The 22,611-nt window shown below is 31.1% G+C and overlaps 4 protein-coding genes across 4 annotated transcripts; 2 read left to right on the top strand and 2 right to left on the bottom strand.

Annotated features, from left to right (window-relative positions):
* The first annotated feature begins 8,584 nt into the window (after window positions 1-8,584).
* On the top strand, window positions 8,585-10,800 carry LOC124916165. Its single transcript, XM_047456897.1, has 8 exons — window positions 8,585-8,714; window positions 8,907-9,076; window positions 9,195-9,304; window positions 9,474-9,518; window positions 9,894-9,964; window positions 10,079-10,233; window positions 10,368-10,456; window positions 10,594-10,800. The coding sequence occupies exons 1-8, from the start codon at window positions 8,642-8,644 to the stop codon at window positions 10,784-10,786; spliced, it is 906 nt and encodes a 301-aa protein (XP_047312853.1). The 5' UTR covers window positions 8,585-8,641; the 3' UTR covers window positions 10,787-10,800.
* A 936-nt stretch (window positions 10,801-11,736) lies between these two features.
* On the bottom strand, window positions 11,737-12,125 carry LOC124916164 (protein phosphatase 1 regulatory subunit INH3-like). The gene is made up of 2 exons (XM_047456896.1): window positions 11,828-12,125; window positions 11,737-11,780 (listed from the first exon to the last, which is right to left on the bottom strand). Exons 1-2 carry the CDS (start codon window positions 12,123-12,125, stop codon window positions 11,737-11,739), a joined length of 342 nt encoding a protein of 113 aa, XP_047312852.1.
* Window positions 12,126-14,188: 2,063 nt separating this feature from the next.
* LOC124914160 (CLAVATA3/ESR (CLE)-related protein 25) lies at window positions 14,189-15,554 on the bottom strand. The gene is made up of 2 exons (XM_047454652.1): window positions 15,112-15,554; window positions 14,189-14,514 (listed from the first exon to the last, which is right to left on the bottom strand). The coding sequence occupies exons 1-2, from the start codon at window positions 15,387-15,389 to the stop codon at window positions 14,475-14,477; spliced, it is 318 nt and encodes a 105-aa protein (XP_047310608.1). The 5' UTR covers window positions 15,390-15,554; the 3' UTR covers window positions 14,189-14,474.
* A 4,039-nt stretch (window positions 15,555-19,593) lies between these two features.
* On the top strand, window positions 19,594-22,342 carry LOC124914158. The gene is made up of 8 exons (XM_047454650.1): window positions 19,594-20,200; window positions 20,262-20,342; window positions 20,421-20,949; window positions 21,027-21,198; window positions 21,288-21,416; window positions 21,506-21,700; window positions 21,789-21,911; window positions 21,999-22,342. The coding sequence occupies exons 1-8, from the start codon at window positions 20,047-20,049 to the stop codon at window positions 22,092-22,094; spliced, it is 1,479 nt and encodes a 492-aa protein (XP_047310606.1). The 5' UTR covers window positions 19,594-20,046; the 3' UTR covers window positions 22,095-22,342.
* The last annotated feature ends 269 nt before the right edge of the window (window positions 22,343-22,611 follow it).

The following is a 22,611-nucleotide window of genomic DNA, read 5'->3' as shown; positions in this document are numbered from 1 at the left end:
AATTAAAAAAACAATTCACTAACCACATAATTTATTTAGCAAGTGAATAACCAATTTATAGCAAAACTTACCTGAAATCATTATGTCAATAACAAAATTTTAATAAAATATTATTATTTCGCATATAAAATTCGATAGGAGAAGATTTTAATGATAGAGAAGCCATCTTACATGAAAATGAATGTTGTTTTTAGTGGAGTGTATGGTGATGATTCTCGTTTCGCGTGATATTTTACATTGACAAGACATTGATTCATTTTAGGTTGACCGTTATTACACTGACAATACTCCATCCAAAAAAACGAGATTTTCGAAAGGAATTTAGAATCCCAAGATTTTACCCATAGGACAATTAGTGCATTAATGATTATTCGTTGTACAATGTATTGTGAAGAAATGGAAACGACACATCACTTGTTTAGTTGTTTTTGCATTGCAAATGAGTGATTGCAATTTGGAGCATATACTTTGGAATATGATTGACATTGAATATGTGATGTCTGAGTCAATCGTCGATTGTTGAATCGTCGATTGTTGGGATGTCTAGATAGAAATCATGAGCTCAATCAGACTAAGTCAATGAGTTCTCATCCCGATTATTTTCTAATTAACTATTTGGCTTACAAGAAATCGTAAACGTTTAGTGATCGCGGTCGACCGATGCGTTTACTCCACATCGCTATTATTATGAGAATTTGGGATATCTCTTCTGAAAAATCGGTGAAGGCGGTCGGTGAACTCATTGATCTTCTTGAAGATCTCCAAGCTCGTTAGAGATTGTTTTATATTAAGTTTGTTAGTTGGTGAACATTTTTTTGCTTATGTTTCCATTGTTGCTTTTAACGGTTAATCTCGTTGTGTTTAGTGACAAGGTAAACATTCGTGTTTTGTATTACTTTTGTCGTTATGTTTAAACGACTATCATTTATATTATATTACATTGTTTTTTTTAAATAATAATATTATTATTATTTTAAACATGATATTTTTTTCTATATATTAATTTATCCTATACCGCGAAGATTATAAGAATTATGGGCAAAATTATTAAATCAAATAAAAACAAATTATGATGTGTTAGCACAAATTTAAATAAAAATTTTGCATTAACAATCAGATAACAAATCACAAAAACATAATGTAGAATAAGAAACATATCATAATAATATTTTATATAAATTTGTTTTATCTCTTGTTTATTTTTTTGGTAAAAGAGGTTAATGTTGTGGAAAACTTTTAGGAAAAAAAGGTTTTATGAGACAAGGTAACATGAATCCATGATAAAAAAGAAATAAATAAAAAGGTGATGGAAATAGAGAACCTAGAAAGGCTTCTAGCAATCTCTTTAATTATATATCGATCGCTAGAGACGACTAGACAGAAATCAATATATAGCAGCTAGCCGATCTGGCCCTGATTTCCATCACATGAATTATAATAATTTGTAAAAAGGATATATATGGTGGAGAAGAAGAGTACGTACAATACATTCATAAAGCAAAAGATAGATAGGAAAGGAAAGGAAACATGGTGGTGGAGAATCCATTATTTGACGCCAGGACGACCACAAACTAATCAACGTTATTTTTGGCACGCCCCGGTCAATTAAATCACCCGCTCGAGATGAATGCAAATCAATATACTAACAGTTTGATTTGTGTTAAGTTTACAAATTCAATTTCGAAACACAAGTTTGAAATGATCTTCTAGGTCGTGTGTGATACATGCATTTGTGATTTGTTACAGAAAAAAACTGTCAAAGTGTTTTTTTAGTCCCTATTGGATTGAGACATCGGTTATCGAGTTAGAGGAGTTTAGACGAAGTCAATGCTCATACGATCCAGATGGCGACCGATGCTTAAATCATATCGCATGTGTTCAATTAGTAGTCCTTTATGTGGTTGGAGCATGTTCAATCAATTTTCCCACTTAACTTAAAGTTTAAAATATATTTGTCTATATTAATTGTCATTGATCATTTCTAAAGTTGGGCAACAAAAAAGGGAAAACAATCAAGAGCTAGCCAAGCAAATGTGATGTTAATGTAAATGATAAGTTGCTTAATTTTCCATTGGATATATATATTTTTGAATATTGCATAAATATATATGTGTGTGTGAGATTATATATCTTTATTAATTATGAATAGTACAATAGTACTTTTAAAAAGTAAGTGTAGAGAATAATAGCAAAATGGATGATCACTGTTAGGCCTCGTTTGATCTTTGGGTTATTGGGATAAAACCCAGGTTTTATCCTAAAACCCAACTATCACATCCCAAATCAAATCAATCATTTTATAAATTAAAATATCAAAATTACCCTTTAATTAAATATTTTATTTTATATTATTAAAAAATAATATTAATATTAATATATATATATATATATTTTTATATTTATTTTATTACATTATAAAATTTATTTTTATATAATTTAAATTAATAAATTATTTCATTTAAAACAATTATATTAAATAAAAATAAATTCAAAATATAAATAAAATTCTAACCAACTATATTATCTAATATACCCTTTAAAATTTAAATTTATTTAAAATAAATTTTTATACTAAAAAATAAAATTAAATATATTTAAATAAAAAATATTAATTAATTTATAAATATATCTCATTTAAATTAAATATTTATAAAGAAATTTATTATTTTTTTTTGGGTATAAACTAACTTTAAATTATCTTTCTAAATAAATACTATAATAAATTTGTTTGATTTTTGGTTATTATATTATAAAATTTATTTCATTTAAATTTTTTTATTATTATATTAAATAAAAATAAATACACAATATAAATAAAATTATTATCTTATATAATATTTAAATTATAATTATAAAATTAGTATTCATTTAAATTTTAAATGATGTATTAATAAAAATTAATATTAATATATCTATAATTTTTAATATTTATTTTATTATATTATATTTTAAATTTTATTTAAATATAAATTAAATTAATATATTTTAAAAATGTATTGAGAGAGGAGAGAAGAGAGGTAAGGGTATTTTTGGCAATAAAAATTAAAAAACTGGTTTTTTCCTAATTTCATCAAACAAGGTTATTTGGGATAAAAACCGGATAAAACCCAAATAACCCAAAGATCAAACAAGGCCTTAGATGGAGAACAGGCGGGAAATAAATTATTATATTATTCTCGTAAATCTGGGAAATGATTGATTGATTCCAAACTACATTAAAAAAAAATATTTTTTTTAAAAACTAACACAAAACTCTATAATTATGAAATCATATCACATTAATATATTCTTTGTAAACTGTTTAATATAAGCATAATATATATAATATAAGTTTAGATCATCATGGGGCGGATTTACCTTACAAAATGAAGGCTTATCTCACAAAATTAAAAAACAAGTTAATTTTTTAGTGTAGGAAAGTGATATAATTCTTAACCTTTATTTTATTTTTTCAATTTAATTCATTATTTATTTATCTAATTCTCAAAAACATAAATAACTTTTATTTTCATTTTGTATGTCATGTTAGACAGACGAAATGACTAAAGACTAGAAGTGCGTTTTCGGGAATGGTTGAGACTTGAGACTCTCCTCCAACGATATGTTGTTGTGAACGATATTTTACACTAAATCTCCTCTACTCTTTCTCAGCACAGACTCGCATGTTTCATCAACAATTTCACATTCTTTTTCTTCAAACTCATCTAATTTTTTTTTTCAAGTCCACCATAATTCTAGTTTATGGATTCATCCACGTAGGTTATTCTGATCAATAATTGATTATTCGCTCGGTTCTCATCAATAATTACTAGCCTTTTTTTTTTATCAAAGTGAAATTATCATCATAATTAGAGGATTGATGGATTGATTGATTGATATGTTGCATAATTCATGCCCTTGATCTTGTAACTTATCGAAGCAACATATGGAGTGATGAAGTTGATGCTAAAATAAGTTGGGTCCGAATTGGCTTCCATAGTTATGCACATTCCACTAGCTAGCTAATTAGCTAGTATCCAAATGGGCATTGTTTGCTCCATCTTTTTGTTTTTTGCTTTTTAATCTTCTATGTCAGTGTGTAGGGCGGCTAAGTGGAGCTTGTTTGTTCACTATGTGTTGCATTGTTCTGAAAAAGAAACAAAGTTAGCCAGAGACTTGTCTCACAATGATCATTCATCATGTGTTCAAAATGTTTAGATATGACACAATTTTCCCACTAGCTAATCAATGGGTGGAAATGAAAGCTCCTCCCAATATAAACAAAAGGTGATTAGAGTACTTGTGGTTAGTTTACCTAAAGCAGCTAGCAATCGATTGCTCGCGCTTTTGATGCTTCTTTTGAAGTCGTCACGTTGGGCTAGATCTTTAGACTTTCTTGACACTTTTAATTTATATATCATGAAGTTTCCTAGCAAAAACAGCAATTTTGATTAAATGGGATTTTACTTTATATTGGCTGGCTATGCATATTGTATGCATATGCATGCATGCTAATGACGGTGACCCAATATAATGTGGTTAATTATTTACTCCTTCTTGGGGAAACACAATTGCCTTTAATTAATTATTAATATTTGTACAGAAAATAAACTGCCTTTAATTTCCTATTAGTAGGATAATGTCCTTAGAGCTATAGACTAGTTAGTGTGATTGGGACTTGATCAAACTCCACTTCCTTTTGTTCATAAGGAGATATTGGTATTTATTTTATATTTTTATCTAAAATTTAATATTTTCTTCAATTTAATTTCATCTATCCCATTACTTTTTTTATTCATCAAATTACCAAAATACCTTTTATTTAATATTTTCTCTCATTTTTATATCTCATCTATTTAATTTCATCTAGTTAGTGACTTAGTGTGATTGGGACTTGATCAAACTCCACTTCTTCTTGTTCATTAAACTTTAAAAAATTAAGTCAAACAAATATTTTACTTAAAACCCAAATGAAACACAAAAAATCCAAGATCAAACAAGCTCTTTATGCATGTTTTTATTCATTTTTCATTTTTTTAATAAGTCATTTTATAAAATCATTATTGCAACTAAAAAAGAGAAAAAAAACACAATGAATACAAGCCAAAACATAGAGAATTACCAACCAAAATACAAAATAAAGTATATATTGAAAGTTGAAACTATATATCACAAAGAAAAAAATAAAATAAATTGAAGTACGTAACAAAGCATTATAATAACAATACAAAACACTATCATAACTTAAGTAAGAGTATTCAAGTTTGATTTATATTAAAAACATTTTAAATTGAAGCTGAGACGATCGATTTTGTAAGGATCTTGGTAAACAAACAAAATTTGATGATTAGATAAAATATAATTATTCTTTTAACTAAACCGTTTATGGATGACTTAATAATTCAAATCGACTAAGGGAAGAACTAGATTTCTCCTTTAAATAAACTAATAATAATAATAATAAAATAACAAACCAATTAATGCCAGATTGTTAAAGAGCAAAAGAAAACTCTAATATTGTCTTATCAGCTTGTTAGGAAATATAGGATCCCCTTACTAATTATATACATATATTTTTATTTTATTTTTAAATGTTTTAAAAATAAAACAACTTTTAGTATATATTCTTCTAATTAATGGCATCTTCATCAGACATTGATGATTTAAATTATATAGTGCTTATTGGCATATAATCCAGTGTTGTCCCTTTCTTTGGATAAATGGAGGGTCCCTTTAGGCTTTAGCTGATCATATATATATAAATGTATCGAATCCTTTCTCAAAAAGGAAAAAACAAACAAAGCAAAACAATAATTTTAAACTTTACATATATAATGATATTATTTTATAAATTATTCCTTTGAGTACACACCCCTAATTCTTTTTCTTAAATTTGAGTTTTGCCTTCAACTAAATTTGTATTTTTGTTAAGTAATCCTTAAAAAAAAATGAGTGTAAAATGTATGCAAACAAACTCGAACACAATATTCGTGAAAATGTCAAACATAATGATTCTAATCCAATGGAATTTAATACATAATATTTACATGCAATGGTCAAGATTAATGTAGTGGGTTCTTTCTTAATCATATATATATTAATTATTGATTCTTTAGATATTTTTATCATGTCGGAGTAGAATCAAGCTATCTTATCTTTTCGAAGTAAAATCAAAAGTACTATCATAATCAAAACGTTACAATGTGTGAGTATCGATCACTACATGATTTGACTTCTTAATGGTGGATTCGACCCCCATTTAATCTTTTGCAATGTCCTAAAATCTTTTGATTTTGTTCTCTTATAATTTTTCTTTTGCAAATTCTTTTGTGAGATTCTCTAATCTACATGAATTATCTGTTTAAATCATATATTATTACCGAATTTTAGTTGATGATAATTTTTTTCCTAAATTAATTAGTAGACGTAAGCATAGGAGACTGATTGCATCATGAGATGACACATTTCTTGGCATCATATTATATATAAAAGGTCATTTAAGTAAAAAAAAAAAAAAAAAAAAAAAAAAAAGGGAAAAACTAGCGGCTTCTAAGCTCCTTCATTCAGGTCCACATTTGGAAATTAAGAGCAAGTTGTTGGTTTTCAAATATATATATATATATGAAAAATGATAAAGAGCGCGACTTGAGACAGCGACTGGGAGCGCGATGCCTACGTGGTGTGCCTACGTGGGTTGACAGGTAGAATATTCTCTCTCTTTTTATTAATTATTTTCTCTCTCCTATTATTAATAATTAGTTACTGAAAATAGAAATATTAGATAAACATTTATTTATAAGTAATAAAACTAAAAAAATATTAATAAGTCAATATAAAAAAAATAATAAAAAAAAGAAAAAAGAGGCCATAAAAAATATTTAATAAATAAAGGAATTGAAAAATTATAAAAATAAAATAAAAATAAAAGAGATAAATTCATAATTCAACTGATCATTGATATTAATTAGGGTTTAGGGTTTAGAATTTAGTATTTAGGTTTTAGAGTTTAGGATTTGGAGTTTAGGGTTTAGAGTTTAGGGTTTAGAATTTATTTAAACATATTATTAAAATATTTAATGTGAGAATTTGTTGTAAATTATTGATTTATTTTAACCGTTAAATGAGAGATAGTAAATATCAAATAAATGAGTAAAATAATAATCGTGAGAATATGGATAAATGAGATAAATTAATTTGTAGAGATAGAGAGAAAAATTATTTAATAAAAGGAGAGAGAAATTAATTAATAAGAAGAGAGATAAAATAATTAATAAAAAAAGAATATTCTATCTGTCAACCCACGTAGCACACCACGTAGGCATCGCGCCTGTCTCAGAGTGGCGCTCTCTATCATTCCTCTATATATCTCTATATATATATAATTTTTATTGTTTGAATTTAAGAACTTTATATCATACCCAAAATTAGGACTGGCTTTTGGATGTTCTTTCCAATTATTTTTACACTAAATTCAAACTCCAATTTTGAATTCGATTTTTTTTTTTTTACATTAACTTCAAATCTCGATAGTTCTAAATTTTGGTTCCGTCCCAGCATACTAACCAAATGATCATGTTACGTTTCTGATTTAATCGGTAATTGGATACATCTACTTGAGTATATTGATTAGGTCACGCTAATTTTCATTAGTGGTTTTTGACGGATGAGTTTAATTCAATCACACCATAAATAAAAGTGGTGATAATGAGTTATGCTTGGTGGGAAGCTTTGCCCGTCATATAAGGACCTATGCCCAAGTGGAAAGGATGTCTATTTATTTATTTTTGTTTTAAAGAATGTGATTTTTCAATTATTCTCTCTCTCTATATTTGATGTTGCATTAACTTCAGTAAACAATCAAACAAAAGATTAAAAATTGTGTCATGAGTTAATTAATTATATAAGATATATCAAAATGAAACATCAAATGTCAAGAGAAGAACTCATGAAAACACCTTCTCCATCCAATTTCTCTAATCAAATTAATTATTATTTTAAATAAAAATAAGCAAAACATATAAAACTCAATTAATATAATACATTTTTTCAACAAATATCATCAATCTTCATTCATAGCAAAATGATCAAAAAAAATTAAAAAAAAATTATAGACAAACTATTACCGAACTTGATAAGCCAGTACACAAAATATCCGAAATAATATGGGTCACAACTCACAATAGCATAACGATAAATGTCTTATAAAAATTTATGACAGACACATGCACGATCTCGCCAAATAAATGGTGCAAATAACATACTAACAACATGGTTGAATGTTAGATCACACGTCAATAACTTCATTTTAATCACCAAATAAGTGAGTATCATATATAAGATTGACCTACATTATTTTTTTCTTTTCTTTTCTTTTTTTCTTTTATTGACAATAATTTGGGCTTTAGAAAAAGAATTTTCCAGGCCGTCAAACATATAGTTTTGGGCCTTTGGGCTCCAGATCAAAATCAATTTCCTGGGCCTATAAGTCAAAATGGCCGATGAGACCAATAAAATGAAGATGGAATTTATAGGCCCAAGAAACTGTTCGTCAAAGATACGCTATAACCGTCCGCTATAGAAGAACATATAAATTGCTATGATTCGAGACCGAGTTCGTTAAAACTCGGTGAGCAAGACCGGGAAGTTGTAAACACCAAAAGTTATGGCGGGAAGCGAGTCGCAGAAGCATCTCTTGAAGCTAATTCGTGAGTTCGCGACTGAGAAATCTCAAGGAGGTACGCATTTCTCCATCAACGCCTTTTCTGTTTATCTCGCCATGGAAATGTATGGCGGAGGAGGCCATTTCAGCGCGTCTTTATGATGATGCTTGATTGCCTTTATTTACTAGCCGCGATAAACTAATTTGCATTTCAGATTCAAATCTAACTGGTTGATGTACTTCATTTCTCTTGTTTTGAATCCTTCAGAACGTAGAATAGCCAATCTCAGGAAGCGAGTGCAGGAGCTTCAAACTAAACTAGATTGTGCAAATGCTGAACTAGAAGAAGCAAAAGGTATGAAAGAAGAAGCTGAGCAAGAGCTGATAGGATACGAAGTTGAATTGGCTATCAGCGGAGCTTCAATTCAAACCTTACAGGTTCAGCAAGCCAAATATACTTACAATTGATGTTGAAAAGTCATTTTTTCCATGTTGAAATGTTAGTTTATCTCTTCAATATTTGATCATAACCTGCATATTCTAATGCTGTTTGCAGACTAGGACATCTCTTATTCAGAGTGAGATATCAAGAGTTGGGCCTGATCTGGAATCCCTTAAGGTACTTACTATGTATTCAATTATCCCTTCTTACATAGTATTTAAATAGTTGATTGTACTAACTGAGTTTTCTAACCTGTGCTTGCTCGACTTAATTTGGTTAGCGGGAAGAAGGAGCAACACGGTATTAGTTTCCTATGTGATTTTGATCTTCGGTCACTTTTTCCTTAAAGAAAATTGGAAACACGTTTAATTCTTAATTTGATCGTCTCTGCAGCGATAACTTCATATCCAAGATGCTTGAGCTTAATTCACAAATAAGGTACATTAGCATTTTGCTTCTAGTCTAGCACATCACTTCCTAAACAACTAAGATTTTCTCACCATGAAATCATTTGAAACATAGGTTAGTTGGGTTTTCTAGGCTACAATGGCAGTGTCCTAACTTTGGAGGATACTCCATAGGATATGTGACAGTTTAATGGTGGGGTATTTGTACCATTTCAATATTAAATTAGGTTATTCTTAGTTTTTAAACGTTTGAGGAATTATATGCATTTTAACTAAAGTTCAGGGGCCTTTTAGGTATGTACTCATGTAAAAATTACCTGTTGTGTTTCTCATTGATTACTACTGTGTAGTTTACTCTTTATATGCAGTCATTTCTTGGGAATTTAATCCTTTATCTACTTGATAGGAAATTTCAAGAGGAAGTAGCTTGTCTTGGAATCCATGAAGGAAATTCTTCCACAGTTTCACCTAATGATGGTATGTGCTATTTGGTTTCTTACTCCCAATTATGATTCTTTCTCATATAGATTAGAAATGTGGAGAGCTGGACTTGGAAGAAATAGTATTTGTAACCGATTATTTGTTGTGAAGGATGCCATGAATTTCTTCCAGATGCAGATCAGGAACCTGGTGCAAAAGAATCTGATATTACTATAAAAGCTCTTGAGCAAAGCATTTCTGACTTGATATCTCAGACTAGGTTAGCAGAACTAGAATACCAATCAGAGCAAGATATTCATAAGCAGGTAGTGATTTTAGCCGCCTTTCTATACATAAAAGCGAGATTTCAGGGTTTAACAACTATTGGTTCTTCATTTATTTTGACCGTTCTTTTGGAATTCAGAATCTTTAAATACTAACATGTTTGCAACTTCGGCAGCTCCAGAATGATTTGACTGATATTGAAAGAAAGATATTTCTGATGGAGGAAATCACAAAAGAAACTTTTGTGTTGCAAGACTTGACCATATATCCTTTTTCTTAAGTAACATGAACAAGTCTTTTTGTTTGTAACATATCTTGTCTTTTTCAGAAATTACATAGGGACTAGGAAGGCATTCACTTTAAAACTTATACTCAATGACGTTCTCTTTAACTGTGAACAAGCAGACTTCTGAATTAGAAAATACAGTTACCTCTCTTGGTGAGGAGTTGCAGAGAAGGTGTATATGCCCTTATTGTCACGCGGATAATGCAGACGCCTTGGATAGAATGCTTCGGGCAACTGACGAGAATCAAAGTCAGGTACTTTGCTGGACATTGGCTAGGCTCATTAAATCCTTCTTTCAGTATTTATAGACTGCATATCAATTCAATAATAAGATGCAACCCTTTCAAAGTTTCAGGTTTTCAATCGATGGATTTATGATATTAGCCTCAAACATAATACATAATACTGGTCAATAATTATTTATCCAAAACATCTGAATTATTTCATCATCTCTTACTAATAATAAGAGAAGAATGCAATTCGCCCCACCCTCTAGGATTGTCAGTAATTGCTTACATCTGCACATGATAGCATGTCTGCGCGCATATATTTAGTTTATATAGGAAGCCCATGACGATTTAGATGTTACGCCTTTGGTTTAGGTTGTGCATCTTTAAATCAACTTCAACTGGTTTGTGATATGTAATGCTATAACCCACGGCACATAAGATTGAATGAAACATTTTGGGATATCTACTTTGCAGGAAATATGATATCAACAATCCCGACTGTTGATAACTACCAAAAATATGGTGCAATGTTCTCAACCATCTAGGCAACATTGTTGATGCTACCACTTTTAGACAGGTAAGAGTACTAAAATCAATCATGGTCATTATTGGAGTTCCTGTTTCTTATTTTACTTCAAAATTGGGACCATCTATTTGAGAATTGTTCTACAATCTCTGTTTTCAATCTGTGTTACATGCTAAATATATCACTAATCAAAACAGGCGATATTCAGAAACAAATACAAAGAATCAATATTCATATTTGAAGAAACTTTAATGGGAAAATTGGTTTAAGCATAGTGAAGGGGTGTTATTATTTATGTTAATCATATAAATCATTGGACAGTAGTGATGAGGAAAAACAAACATTCTCTTGCTATAGATTCAATAAGCTGCTCATAGGAAAGGAGCATAAGAGATGAGATAGGAGCTGATCAACAATAGAACATCTTATATCTTGAAATTTTGAGGGATTTCATACGTCTATCTATAATAATAAGAAGAAGAAACTAGAAGTATACAAATTCTTAATCTTCATTCTCGTTCAATCCCATTCCATTCCATTCTACATCTGTTAATAACATTGTGAACATCGCACCTAACTCCGAGAACAACAACCATCACCACCGCCGTCATGGTGATGATCAACCTTCTTGGAAGGACCGACAGCATGATCATCATCGTCGCTGTCGTCCTCATCGAATGGTTTTTCTTTGTGGAATATGCAGCACTTCTTCGAACTTTTCTTGTTCATAAATTCGTTGTCCACGGTTCCTTCCTTCCATGTCACCTTCTTCTTCTTCCGATTGAGCCGCAAGACCAATACCTCTGGCGGTTGCGATGACGAAGCTGTTGGATCTAGGGTTAGGGTTCTGGTCGTTGTCACCGCCGACTGCCTCGTGCCGCTGCTTCCCATCATAGCCTCGGTCGTATCCTATCTTCGATTTTGCAACCGGATATCTCTTTCAAAGATTCGAGACGAAAACAACCATGTAATTTCTTATGTTTAGACTTTAGAGAAAGTTTTGTTATTTATGCTTACACGAATTGGGCCGTCCAACTGGTATAAGCCCAAATTCGAATTGAGTAGTAGACTTATTTCGAATCTTTCATATTAGGCTTATCCTTTTAAAATTATTTTTATCATTTAAATACTCACTAATAATATCTTAGGCACTCGAGTAATATATATATTATATTATATTATATTTTGGAGGTTAATTTTAGTTGTTGACAAATATAAAATTAAGTGATGGAAATAATTGAATTAGGTCAATTATTTTGTGTTCTTTATAGATAAAGTAGATCTGATTGGTTCTTTTTGAATTTTATGTTTTTCCTCTGTTTTCCTTTTTCTTATTTTAACTATAAATATTATTTCAATGATATATAATAATCTTATACTAAAGCAGTCATTTACCAACGTTCAATTTTTTATATGTCCATAAATGGTGTTCCAAACCTAATAAAATAATAGATGTTGGCTACATAATTATTGATAGAAGATAACTAAGATTATTAGGCTTTTATTATTACTATTTGTTGACCTATACTCCCTCAAGATTACAGAGCTATGTGGACTGTTATTTAATTTTTCGTTTTTAAATAAGTCATGACAACTTTTATTATTACTTGTATAGTAACATTTTTTATTTTGTTTTGTTTGATTATTTTCACTACAAATTTATTATATTATAAATATGAAATAATGAAATTATTTCGTCCATCCAAAAATAAACAGAAAGTTTATATGTTTGATAAAAAAAAAAGAAGCAAAATTACTCCTAAACCATTTCAGTGGCAGGAAGTTGAAATACAAAAATAGTAGAATTAGTCTTGAACTCATTTAATTATGCGCTTTCTTGTTTGTCCTCTATTTAATTGGTTAATTTATCATCATTCTTAAACCCTTTGACCAAATAACATATTCTCACTTTGATTCTCATTACGGACACTTCAAGTTAAGTGGGGTTATGGGAGATCTCATTGAGAAGAATAATTGTATGTTCCTGTTAAACTTCCTAAAATAAAACAAAATTAATTAAACTTTAACCAGGTTAGAAGAAATAATGTAGGGGAGACAAGAATTATGGTCAATTTAATAGGTGATTGGAATTTAATAATTGTCCACATAATTATCAGGCTGAGGCTGTTATTAATTAACACCTAACAGAGTTGTAAATAAATATATATTATTTTGAGACAAGACTTGTATATATTTATTGTACCTATGTGATAACTTTGTTTTTAAAGTCTCTTTATATATATTTTATTGGGAGCAAATTTTGTAAGTTATCTTATTGGTGTCACTTGTGAGTCAACAACGAGTTTATGTCTCACAATCCTACTAGAAATAATTGTTAAAGAGTTACAGTCACCTTTTTAAGTATTATTTGTAAATTTGGAGTAGGCTCAAGTGTGTAGTATTTATATCTCACATTTTCATTTTTGTTTGGGTTGATCAAACTCATATTAGGGCATGCACTAGCTAGCTATTAAGCCTTTGCAAAGGGTTGGATCTTTTGACCTAGTTAGGACTGACTCAATAATATAGATATAATTGAATCTTCTTAATTGGTAACAGGTTCAGGTCCTTTCACGCACTGTGAATGAAAATGAAAATGCATCTCTCTATAAATATACACTTTTGCATGAAAGACTCAAAGTAAAGAAACACACCTGCAAAAGAAAGGAATCTGTCTCTCTCTTTCATGCAACCGGAAAGGGCATCTAAATTTGAATCACCTACTTTAGACCAGTCTTTTCTTCTTGAAGCTATTAAAAACAACTAGGAGAAAAAAAGTAAGCAACTGAGACAAAGTGAAAGTGAACTAGTAGCAATCTGGGAGGGCCCTCTTTTCAGCTTTGTTATCAGTTATCTATTATATATGTTATCAATGCATGACTGTTATTATGTGTTAAAAGTAGTACAATCTTACTTGATTTTTTTTCTTACCATACTAAAAGTAGAGTCTTAAGGAGAAGAAATCAAATGCTTTCTTTTATACATCAAATCTCTTACCAAGTTTCAAGTGTGCATGCCTAATTAGAAATAATTTCTCTTGTTCACAAAACAGAAGAAATAACATATTTTCTTGTATCTATAGAAAATCCCAGTACTCCTCTTTATCATTTCGTCATTAGATAGGCACATTTAACTCTTGATTGTCGCTGAAAGTTCCATCTTTTTGAAGATGTTGATCATGTAACTTAATTTTGTGAGAGGAGAGCTCTCTTGAAGGCTAAATCTTCTTGCCTCCTTTAGCTAATTTCTACCGGGTGGTTCTCTGGTATTCCTTGCTTTCCTGTTGAATCAAAAGTATTTGTTAAGTTTAGCTAGATATTTAACTTTGTCACCTTAGTGGGAATAAGCCACGTTAATTTCACATAGTTGTGTAAGATTGCACTTGTGACAGGACCTAGTCTAGTTTTCATATATTGAAAGACATGCAAAAATAAGGTAAAATATATTTTAGAACCTTGTGAAGAATCTTTTTTTTTCATTTGAAACAAAAGCACGGTCTTATTGTCTTCCTTTATGGTCCAAAGTGAATTGGTCCACTGTCCTCTTGGCTCTCTTTTTCCACATAAAAATAAGAGAAATTAAAGATGTGCGAAATTTACTAATTAAAGAAAATAAAGTTTATTCTTGTATCCATCTATCTAGCTAATTGGCAATTGAATTTACAGAGCACATACGATAGTACTAAAAATTAAATGATTATCTTTAATTGTGTTGCTAGCTTGTTTCATATATAAAGTAAACTATGATTTGCTTCTTCTTATTGAAATGCTTGCACATAATTGATAAAATTGAAATGCTTGAACATGATTGAAGACATTGTATAATAATGGGTATATTAGTATATAGTGAAGTTGAACAAGTTGAGTAGTACTTGTACCTGTTGTGAATAGGATCAGGGCCATTGGGAACTCTCCTCTTGCTAACAGAAAAGCTGAAAGCTGATTTCTTCATGTGAAGATGAGAATTGTTAATCTTGTTTGCCACAGAGATAGCTGCTGATGATCCCGATTCATGATTTGGTTCCATTGCCGCCATTGCAAAAGTAGTTGTCTTGTGTTGATTAAAAAGAAACCCAACGAATACAATCCAGGTAATTAGACAGACAGTTCCAATCCAACTTCTGAAAAACTTAGCTCCATAGTGATAGCCACCCATACTTGCCAACTTATATTTTTTCCTTGAGAGAAACAGCCAAATGGATAAGCCTAGCTCTTGTTCTAAGATGAAAATGAAGCAAGAGAGGTGAGAAAGAAAGCTAGCCAAGTAGTGAGTGATTGTTAAGAGACAGAGAGAGAGAGAGAAAGAAACTGGAAGATAAAAAAGGATATAAAAGCTGTGTGGTGTGGTGTGGTGTGGTGTGGTGGGGGGATGCCTAGTTGCTTTAGATTTTGATTGGGTCCAGTACTAGTACTAATACTAGAGCTAGCTTTGGAGGTTTGCTTTTTGGATGTTGTGCATTTTCATGCAGCTTGCTAGCTACTATCTTAACTCAAAGAGGACCTCACTATTCGTCTATAATAGTGCTTCCATCGAGAAAATGCTCTCGATCTTATATTCTTCTAACCAAATATATACCACTTAATAATTAAGATTAGAATCCCACTTCAATTCAATTGCTGCATTTTTATGTTTTGAGTGATGGAAGAATAAATTAGGGCAATAACCCTCCACCCTCCACTTCTTGATTCCCACTCCATTGATAATATGTGTGCTTACATCACAATAATAATAATAATAAATAGACTCTTCTTATTTATGTGATCAGACTAATAACTGATTATTCTATATATATATACCTTTTGAACTTAGGATTTAGTGGCCCTATTGCAATATGCAAACTTATCTAATATGGAGTCAGGTTTCTAAAGAATCATTAGATATGTCACTTCATCTTATTATCTGTTTGTATCAGTAAGATTTTCAGTTATTTACTATTAGTTAGTTTTTTGGTTAAGGGTTCTACTAGTCTTTATCAATACATAAACGATTATAAACATGATTCAATCAAGAAATCATACAAGTTTAATCTTTCTCTTTAAGAACTCGATCAAGTAGTTCTTATTTATTTTTACACCTGTTAATTTTAACATCAAACTGGTGACAAAATACAATGGAAAGGAGGCAAAACTGAGAATAGTGAGTAATGGAACATGATCCATGACCTGGTTTGTCCTGATGTTGGACATCCCAATAGATTAAGGCTTAAAAAGTTTAATAAGTGTGATGATACTGTGTTATTGTACCTTTTTAGGTAGGATCTGAGTCTGGGAAAGTATAGATAGATGATAATTGAGATTTTAGCCAAAAGGTGAGATTTTTCCCACCTTATCATACATGTCTCTGTTTGCTTTCAATTAGAAATCAAGCTCAAATTTTGTCCTTAATCACCCAAGGCATACATACCTCTTGTTTGCCTCAAACCTTTGATTAACTTCTAGATTGGAATGTCAAGGTTTATATATGAAGTTAATGCACAAACAGATAGGATATTGGCATTCTTCCTCACAATCATCGAATTAGTTTGTTTTCGAAGGATGGACTACTTCACCATATTTTTAGTATGGTTCAAGGCAAGAAAGCTCGAATTTCATATATCACTTTAATTTCTTTTGTTGATTTATGTATTGTAACGTCTTTTCAATAACTCAATCATGCATGGTTTTAATAAATTTTCATTTTTATGTTATGTGAAGCAAAATAAAGAAGCTTTCTCCCATATCCATACAATAGAAATGTATCTTCTTTAGATGGAGAAAAAAGCTTTAATGTTGTTCTCTGAAAAAAGTAAAGAGAACAACAGTGGTAAGACAAAGATGGCAAATAGCTAAGCCACCCGACCACAAAACCATTGAAATCAAGTAAAAGGGAAACCATGTTCCCTCCTTCAATATTGGACCCCCCCTTCCTTCTTTAGTTAGAGGATCCATATATTAATTTCATTCACCAAATATCATAATTATCTGTTACATTTTAAATTCAATTTTAAGCATTGATATGATATTATTTAGCTCTTGGGTGGGGTGGCTATTTGGAGGGAGTTCTTCTGCTGCTGCCGATTCCCGTCTATCCTTATGTTTTTCCCTCAAAAGAATGATTAATTTTAAAAAAAAATTATTTCACCCCTCTTTTGAGGGAATAGAAGACACCAACGGAATCGGTGTAGCAAAGGACCATTCCTTGGCTATTTGGAATTGCAACTAAAACCGCACTGATGGTAGTAATCTCATCCGAACCAATTGGGACAGATTTTCTCCGCTTTGACCAGAGCTATTTGGGATGACAACTAAAATCACATTGATGGTAGCAATTTCATCCGATTGGGACATATTTCTCCGCTTTGATTCTAAATACATTTTGAGGGGTAAAAAATTCAAAACCGTCTTTAATTAATGTCATTACAATAATATCATTGTATATGAATAAATATATTTTTACTATAACTTTTAAGATAAAAATAGTATAACTTAAACTAATCAAATCCTATTCTATCTATCCTAAATAAGAAAGTGATTTGAATCATCATTAATAAAAAAAAATTATAATTTTTCTATAGATCAAAGTAGATTTTAACTTAAAAAAGTTGAGACAATTATTTAACCTATCCTCTTTTTCTTTTTCATATTCTTCTTTTTCTAAATTAATTCATTAAAAAAATTATATATTTATATCATTTAAAAAACAATTATAAAATAAATAAATTAAACATTTAGTACACCTCTGGAAAATTGGGGTTGAGATGGAGATGGTATATAATAAAATTATCAGTTGTCACTCTTAGTGGTTAGCATTACCAAGTTATATTTCCTTGTAAATTAGAGTGTGAATATAAACTTGAAAACTTTAATTTATTAGGCAAGACTCTTAAATTGTGAATTGCCTCTAATTTAATTTTAATTATTTTTAATTTGATTATTTTAATCATTCTAGGAGTTGGGAGGTTCTTAGTTATTTGAGATTTTTTTATTTTTTTTTTGTATTTGATAAAAATTATATTTGAATTTTTAATAATTAAAATATATTTTTATTTAAAATTTAATAAAAATAAAAATAAAAATATTTTAATATTTTAATTAATAAAATAAGTGATTTGATTGTCATAATAATCTTAATATTAATCTAAAAGATTAGATAAGATTACAATAAATTCTAAAACAAATTTATAGAATAAAAAGATATTTTAGATTTTGTTAAACAGAATTAATTAAGAAAATGTGGTATCCAATTATATATTGGACAAACTTTGTAATTGTTATGAACTGCCATGGGATTTGGTTAATGTTAGTGATGTTTGCAAGCTTCCATCACAGCCTGTCCATCATACTCAATGCTCACATAATGTTGAGATCAGGGTTGATAGCTGTAATAAGTGCTTCATTAAATTTATTATTAAATAAATTTAATTCTAAATAAAATAAACTTATAGTTAACATCAATATCAATACAACTAATAACAAGTTTAAAAATATTATATTATATAATGAGTTTTTCTTAAAAGCCAATAATATATCTTTATATATTATTTGAGTGTAGTGTCGTTCTCAAATGTTGGTGTTCATACGAGTTGAAAATTGATATTTAAGTGAATAACAAAATTCCAATCTTACCCATCAACCAATCAATATCACCACCATCTAAATTAGAAGTTTATTTTAGTAAATAATAATTAAAGCGATCGTGGGTAGCGCAATTAGATCGCCACGTGCGATTTCCATACAAATAAAAACGTCGGTCTTTTCTGGAATATGTCTTCGTACGCGTATGTATTGGTGGAGTCGACATCGTGAACGCAACTCTACTTATAATAATCGCAATCTCGTGATCTGATCATGATCAAGATCAACTCTCTTTCTTTCATTTCATTCACACGGATTCATAGAAATAAAAGAAGAAGAAAGAATGAATGAATTAATAATAATAATAATAATAATAATATTTAATGCACCCCACCACCACCATATAACTTTTTCCACTCTCCCATTATCTCACTTTAATTCCACGCGCCCTCTTTACTTTTATTTAATAAAATAAAAAAAATAAAATATCTAGAAGGTTCTTTCTGTCTTTTAGTAAATTCTCCTTTTTGGTTTTGGTGACCTAAATAATTATTAACCTGTTTAACGTCCCCCTAACGCCGCGCTCATTTTAATGATATTTAATTAAGTTTTAGGATTAGGTTTAACTACTATATATATTAATAAATCGCGAGTGAAGACACGCGCATCATTAATGGGTAGAAGAAGGGTGGCGTACGCAAGCAACAATCGTAGTCAAACCTCGATTTTCAATCGTCTTTAATAAATAAATTAGATATAGAGAGAAGTAGAAGATGAAGAAGAACGTTTATATTTTTACTTATTATTGACTCTTATTTTCTCTCTCCTCCATCATCACTAACCTGCAACCTGCAAAGAGGAGGAGGAGATAGATAGAAGATGATGATGATGGCTACATATATGTAATGAGTGATAAAAACAAGAACAGTATACATAGTTTCAAATTCTGATCAAAACCCACCATTATTATTATTATTATTATGTGCAGGGGGCCGTCAAATTAAGGTAAGTAAAGGAGGAAGAAGAAAGACAGTGCATTTATTTACAATTCAATTCAAGAAGAAGTTGGCTAGCTGAATTCAGTGCAGGCATTCATTCATTCAATTCAATTCATTCATTCATCCATCTATTTAGTAGATTGATATGATGGGCCGCGATTAAAAGCACGGTTGCTCGAACAATACCTCTCATCGGAACCCACATTCAATTCAATTCATTGTTTTAAATCCAACCCACCTCTCCAAACAATCTTTAGAGCCATGGGTGGGTGTTGGTCCAAACAGAATGGGTGTGTTGCCGTTGGACTCACTACCGGAAAAGTACGACGTCGCCGACGAAGGGCTAGAGTTTTGAGTAAGAGCGATTCTAGACATAGTGAGATTCAAGAGACTCATTCCAATCCAACATTCCAAGGTACTTTTTTCATATATTCTTAATGAGTTCGTTTGAGCTAATAATTGGTTCGGATCTGTAGAGCATGCTGCAGAATCATGGTTTGATCCTTCAATGGCAATTGATTCAGAAGGGGACGATGACTTCTACAGTGTTCAGGAGGGTAAGTCAGTCGATCGATCGATCTATCTCTTCTTAATTTCTGCTAATCAGAATAAATCTGAAGATCTTGCATTTACAGATGTTCTATCTCAGCGTGGGCATGAAACAGAGTCGATATCATCTCCAAGATATGCTATTTCTGTTTACCTTCCCAACAGCAATCCATCTTCTGTTGATCATCAGAAACCAGCAAATGCAGTAATGGTATCTGAAATCTCAACCCAATGGGTAGAACATGAAGAGGAGGAAGAAGAAGGAAGGTCGAGAGAAGAGGTTGAAGCAAGATCACTGCATAATAACTGTGGGCTGATTCCTAGCACATGTTTGCCTTGTCTAGCTCCTATTCTTCCATTCGATGAAAAGAGAGGATCCAAGACTCCAACTTCTCCAGCCACAAGGAAGAAAGCATCATCCCTGAAATTCCCTTTTAAATGGAATCAAGATCAACCAAATAGTCCTTCATTAGTTTCCTCGCCCAAACCAACATTCCTTCAAAAACCCATAGCAGGTTCTCAAGTCCCATTCTGTCCTCTGGACAAGATCATGTCAGATTGTTGGTCACCAATTCAACCAGCCACTTTCAAAGTCCGGGGACCAAACTATCTCAGGTCTCACATTCTTTTCTCATTTATGTTCTTGTCAGAATCCTTTTTTTTAGAATTGATTTATTTATTTTGTCTTACAGGGATAAAAAGAAGGAATTTGCTCCAAATTATGCCGCCTTCTATCCATTTGGAGTGGATGTATTCTTGTCTCCAAGGAAAATAGACCACATTGCTCGTTTTGTTGAACTTCCTGCAACTAGTAGTAGTAACTCATCTGGGAAAATCCCTCCCATTCTTGTTGTTAATCTTCAGGTATAATTCCTTCTTTGCTCATTCACTCATGATGCCACCCCCTTGTTTGTTAACGATGACGATCATCACTCACTCTCTCTCTCTCTCAGATACCGCACTATCCTGCCACGATTTTCCAAAACGAGTACGATGGTCAAGGAATGAGTTATGTATTATACTTCAAGTTGAACGAAAATTACACGCAGGAACTTCCCCCTAATTTCCAAGAAAACATAAGGGTATGTGAAGAACTCACTCTTGAACATTAATATCATGATCTTCAAATGTTGTGTGTGTCTCCTTTCTCATTTGGCTTTTCCTGGATCAGAAATTAATTGACGATGAAGTGGAAAGGGTTAGAGGTTTTCCAGTGGACACTATAGCACCATTCCGAGAAAGATTGAAAATATTGGGTCGGGTGGCAAACATGGAGGATATTCATTTAAGTGCAGCCGAGAGGAAGCTTATGAATGCTTACAACGAAAAGCCTGTTCTATCCCGCCCTCAACATGAATTTTACTTGGTAGTTATAATTATGTTTTTTTAACTGTTTTCGTTATTAAAATGAAAAAGAAAATGGGAGCAATTCAATAAAATGAAACGTTTTGCAGGGAGAAAACTATTTAGAGATCGACTTGGACATGCATCGATTCAGCTTTATCCCCCGAAAAGGGTTGGAAGCTTTTCAAGAAAGATTGAAGCTTTGTGTCTTGGACTTTGGCCTCACAATTCAGGTATTGATCAGAATGAATACATATTCAACATTTATTTGTTCTTCATCATAACATTATTATCATTCGATTCATTTGATCATTCCCCAGGGGAACAAGGCAGAAGACTTACCTGAGCATTTGCTATGTTGCCTGAGGCTCAAGGAAATCGATTACAGGAATTACCGACAACTCTCAATGTTTTGAGAATCTATTCCCAGACTGGAACTAACTTAATTGTGTCACCCGCTGCATGAGTTACCACTTTTTACAGGTTTTCCATCAAGAACTTTGGCATGGACTTCGTATCCGTGTATAACAAAATCTTTTGTACGAAACAGTTAAGAATAGATAGAATTAAATGTTCTTGTTGTATTATGCTTCTCATTCCAATGAAACAACAACTATCACAAAAGTCAGGGATACATCTTCTATATGACTAAATATTATCTATCGCATAAAAAAAACATCAAAGAGTGTGTTTGTGTGTGTATTAGACCCAATTTCTGTTCGAATCACATGAATCAGGCAGGGGAGCGTACGCATCGGGTGAACATGTTGGTGAAAGCACACTTTTGTGTCTTGTTTTCTTTAGAGGAGGACGAGGAGGATGGTGATGCAGCAGCAACAGCCAGATAATGTGGCTTCTTATTCAACGATCCAGAATGAGGTTCGTCGAATGAGCCAGACTGGCTGTGGATATTATGAACAATGCTGTTGTTGT

Source organism: Impatiens glandulifera, chromosome 9 (assembly GCF_907164915.1).
Source record: "Impatiens glandulifera chromosome 9, dImpGla2.1, whole genome shotgun sequence".
NCBI classification, from domain to species: domain Eukaryota; kingdom Viridiplantae; phylum Streptophyta; class Magnoliopsida; order Ericales; family Balsaminaceae; genus Impatiens; species Impatiens glandulifera.
Note: the sequence above shows the minus strand (reverse complement) of the source record. Positions and strands in the feature narration are given on the sequence as shown.

Coding starts and splice junctions, on each gene's coding strand:
- LOC124914158 (XM_047454650.1), top strand. CDS start 20,047: ATGGGTGGGTGTTGGTCCAAACAGAATGGGTGTGTTGCCGTTGGACTC. Junction 20,343..20,420: donor CTTCTACAGTGTTCAGGAGG/GTAAGTCAGTCG, acceptor TTGCATTTACAG/ATGTTCTATCTCAGCGTGGG. Junction 21,417..21,505: donor ATTTCCAAGAAAACATAAGG/GTATGTGAAGAA, acceptor TTCCTGGATCAG/AAATTAATTGACGATGAAGT.
- LOC124916164 (XM_047456896.1), bottom strand. CDS start 12,125: ATGGGAAGCAGCGGCACGAGGCAGTCGGCGGTGACAACGACCAGAACC. Junction 11,781..11,827: donor CCATGACGGCGGTGGTGATG/GTTGTTGTTCTC, acceptor TGTTATTAACAG/ATGTAGAATGGAATGGAATG.
- LOC124916165 (XM_047456897.1), top strand. CDS start 8,642: ATGGCGGGAAGCGAGTCGCAGAAGCATCTCTTGAAGCTAATTCGTGAG. Junction 8,715..8,906: donor GACTGAGAAATCTCAAGGAG/GTACGCATTTCT, acceptor TGAATCCTTCAG/AACGTAGAATAGCCAATCTC. Junction 9,519..9,893: donor GAGCTTAATTCACAAATAAG/GTACATTAGCAT, acceptor TCTACTTGATAG/GAAATTTCAAGAGGAAGTAG.
- LOC124914160 (XM_047454652.1), bottom strand. CDS start 15,389: ATGGGTGGCTATCACTATGGAGCTAAGTTTTTCAGAAGTTGGATTGGA. Junction 14,515..15,111: donor CCTGATCCTATTCACAACAG/GTACAAGTACTA, acceptor TTGATTCAACAG/GAAAGCAAGGAATACCAGAG.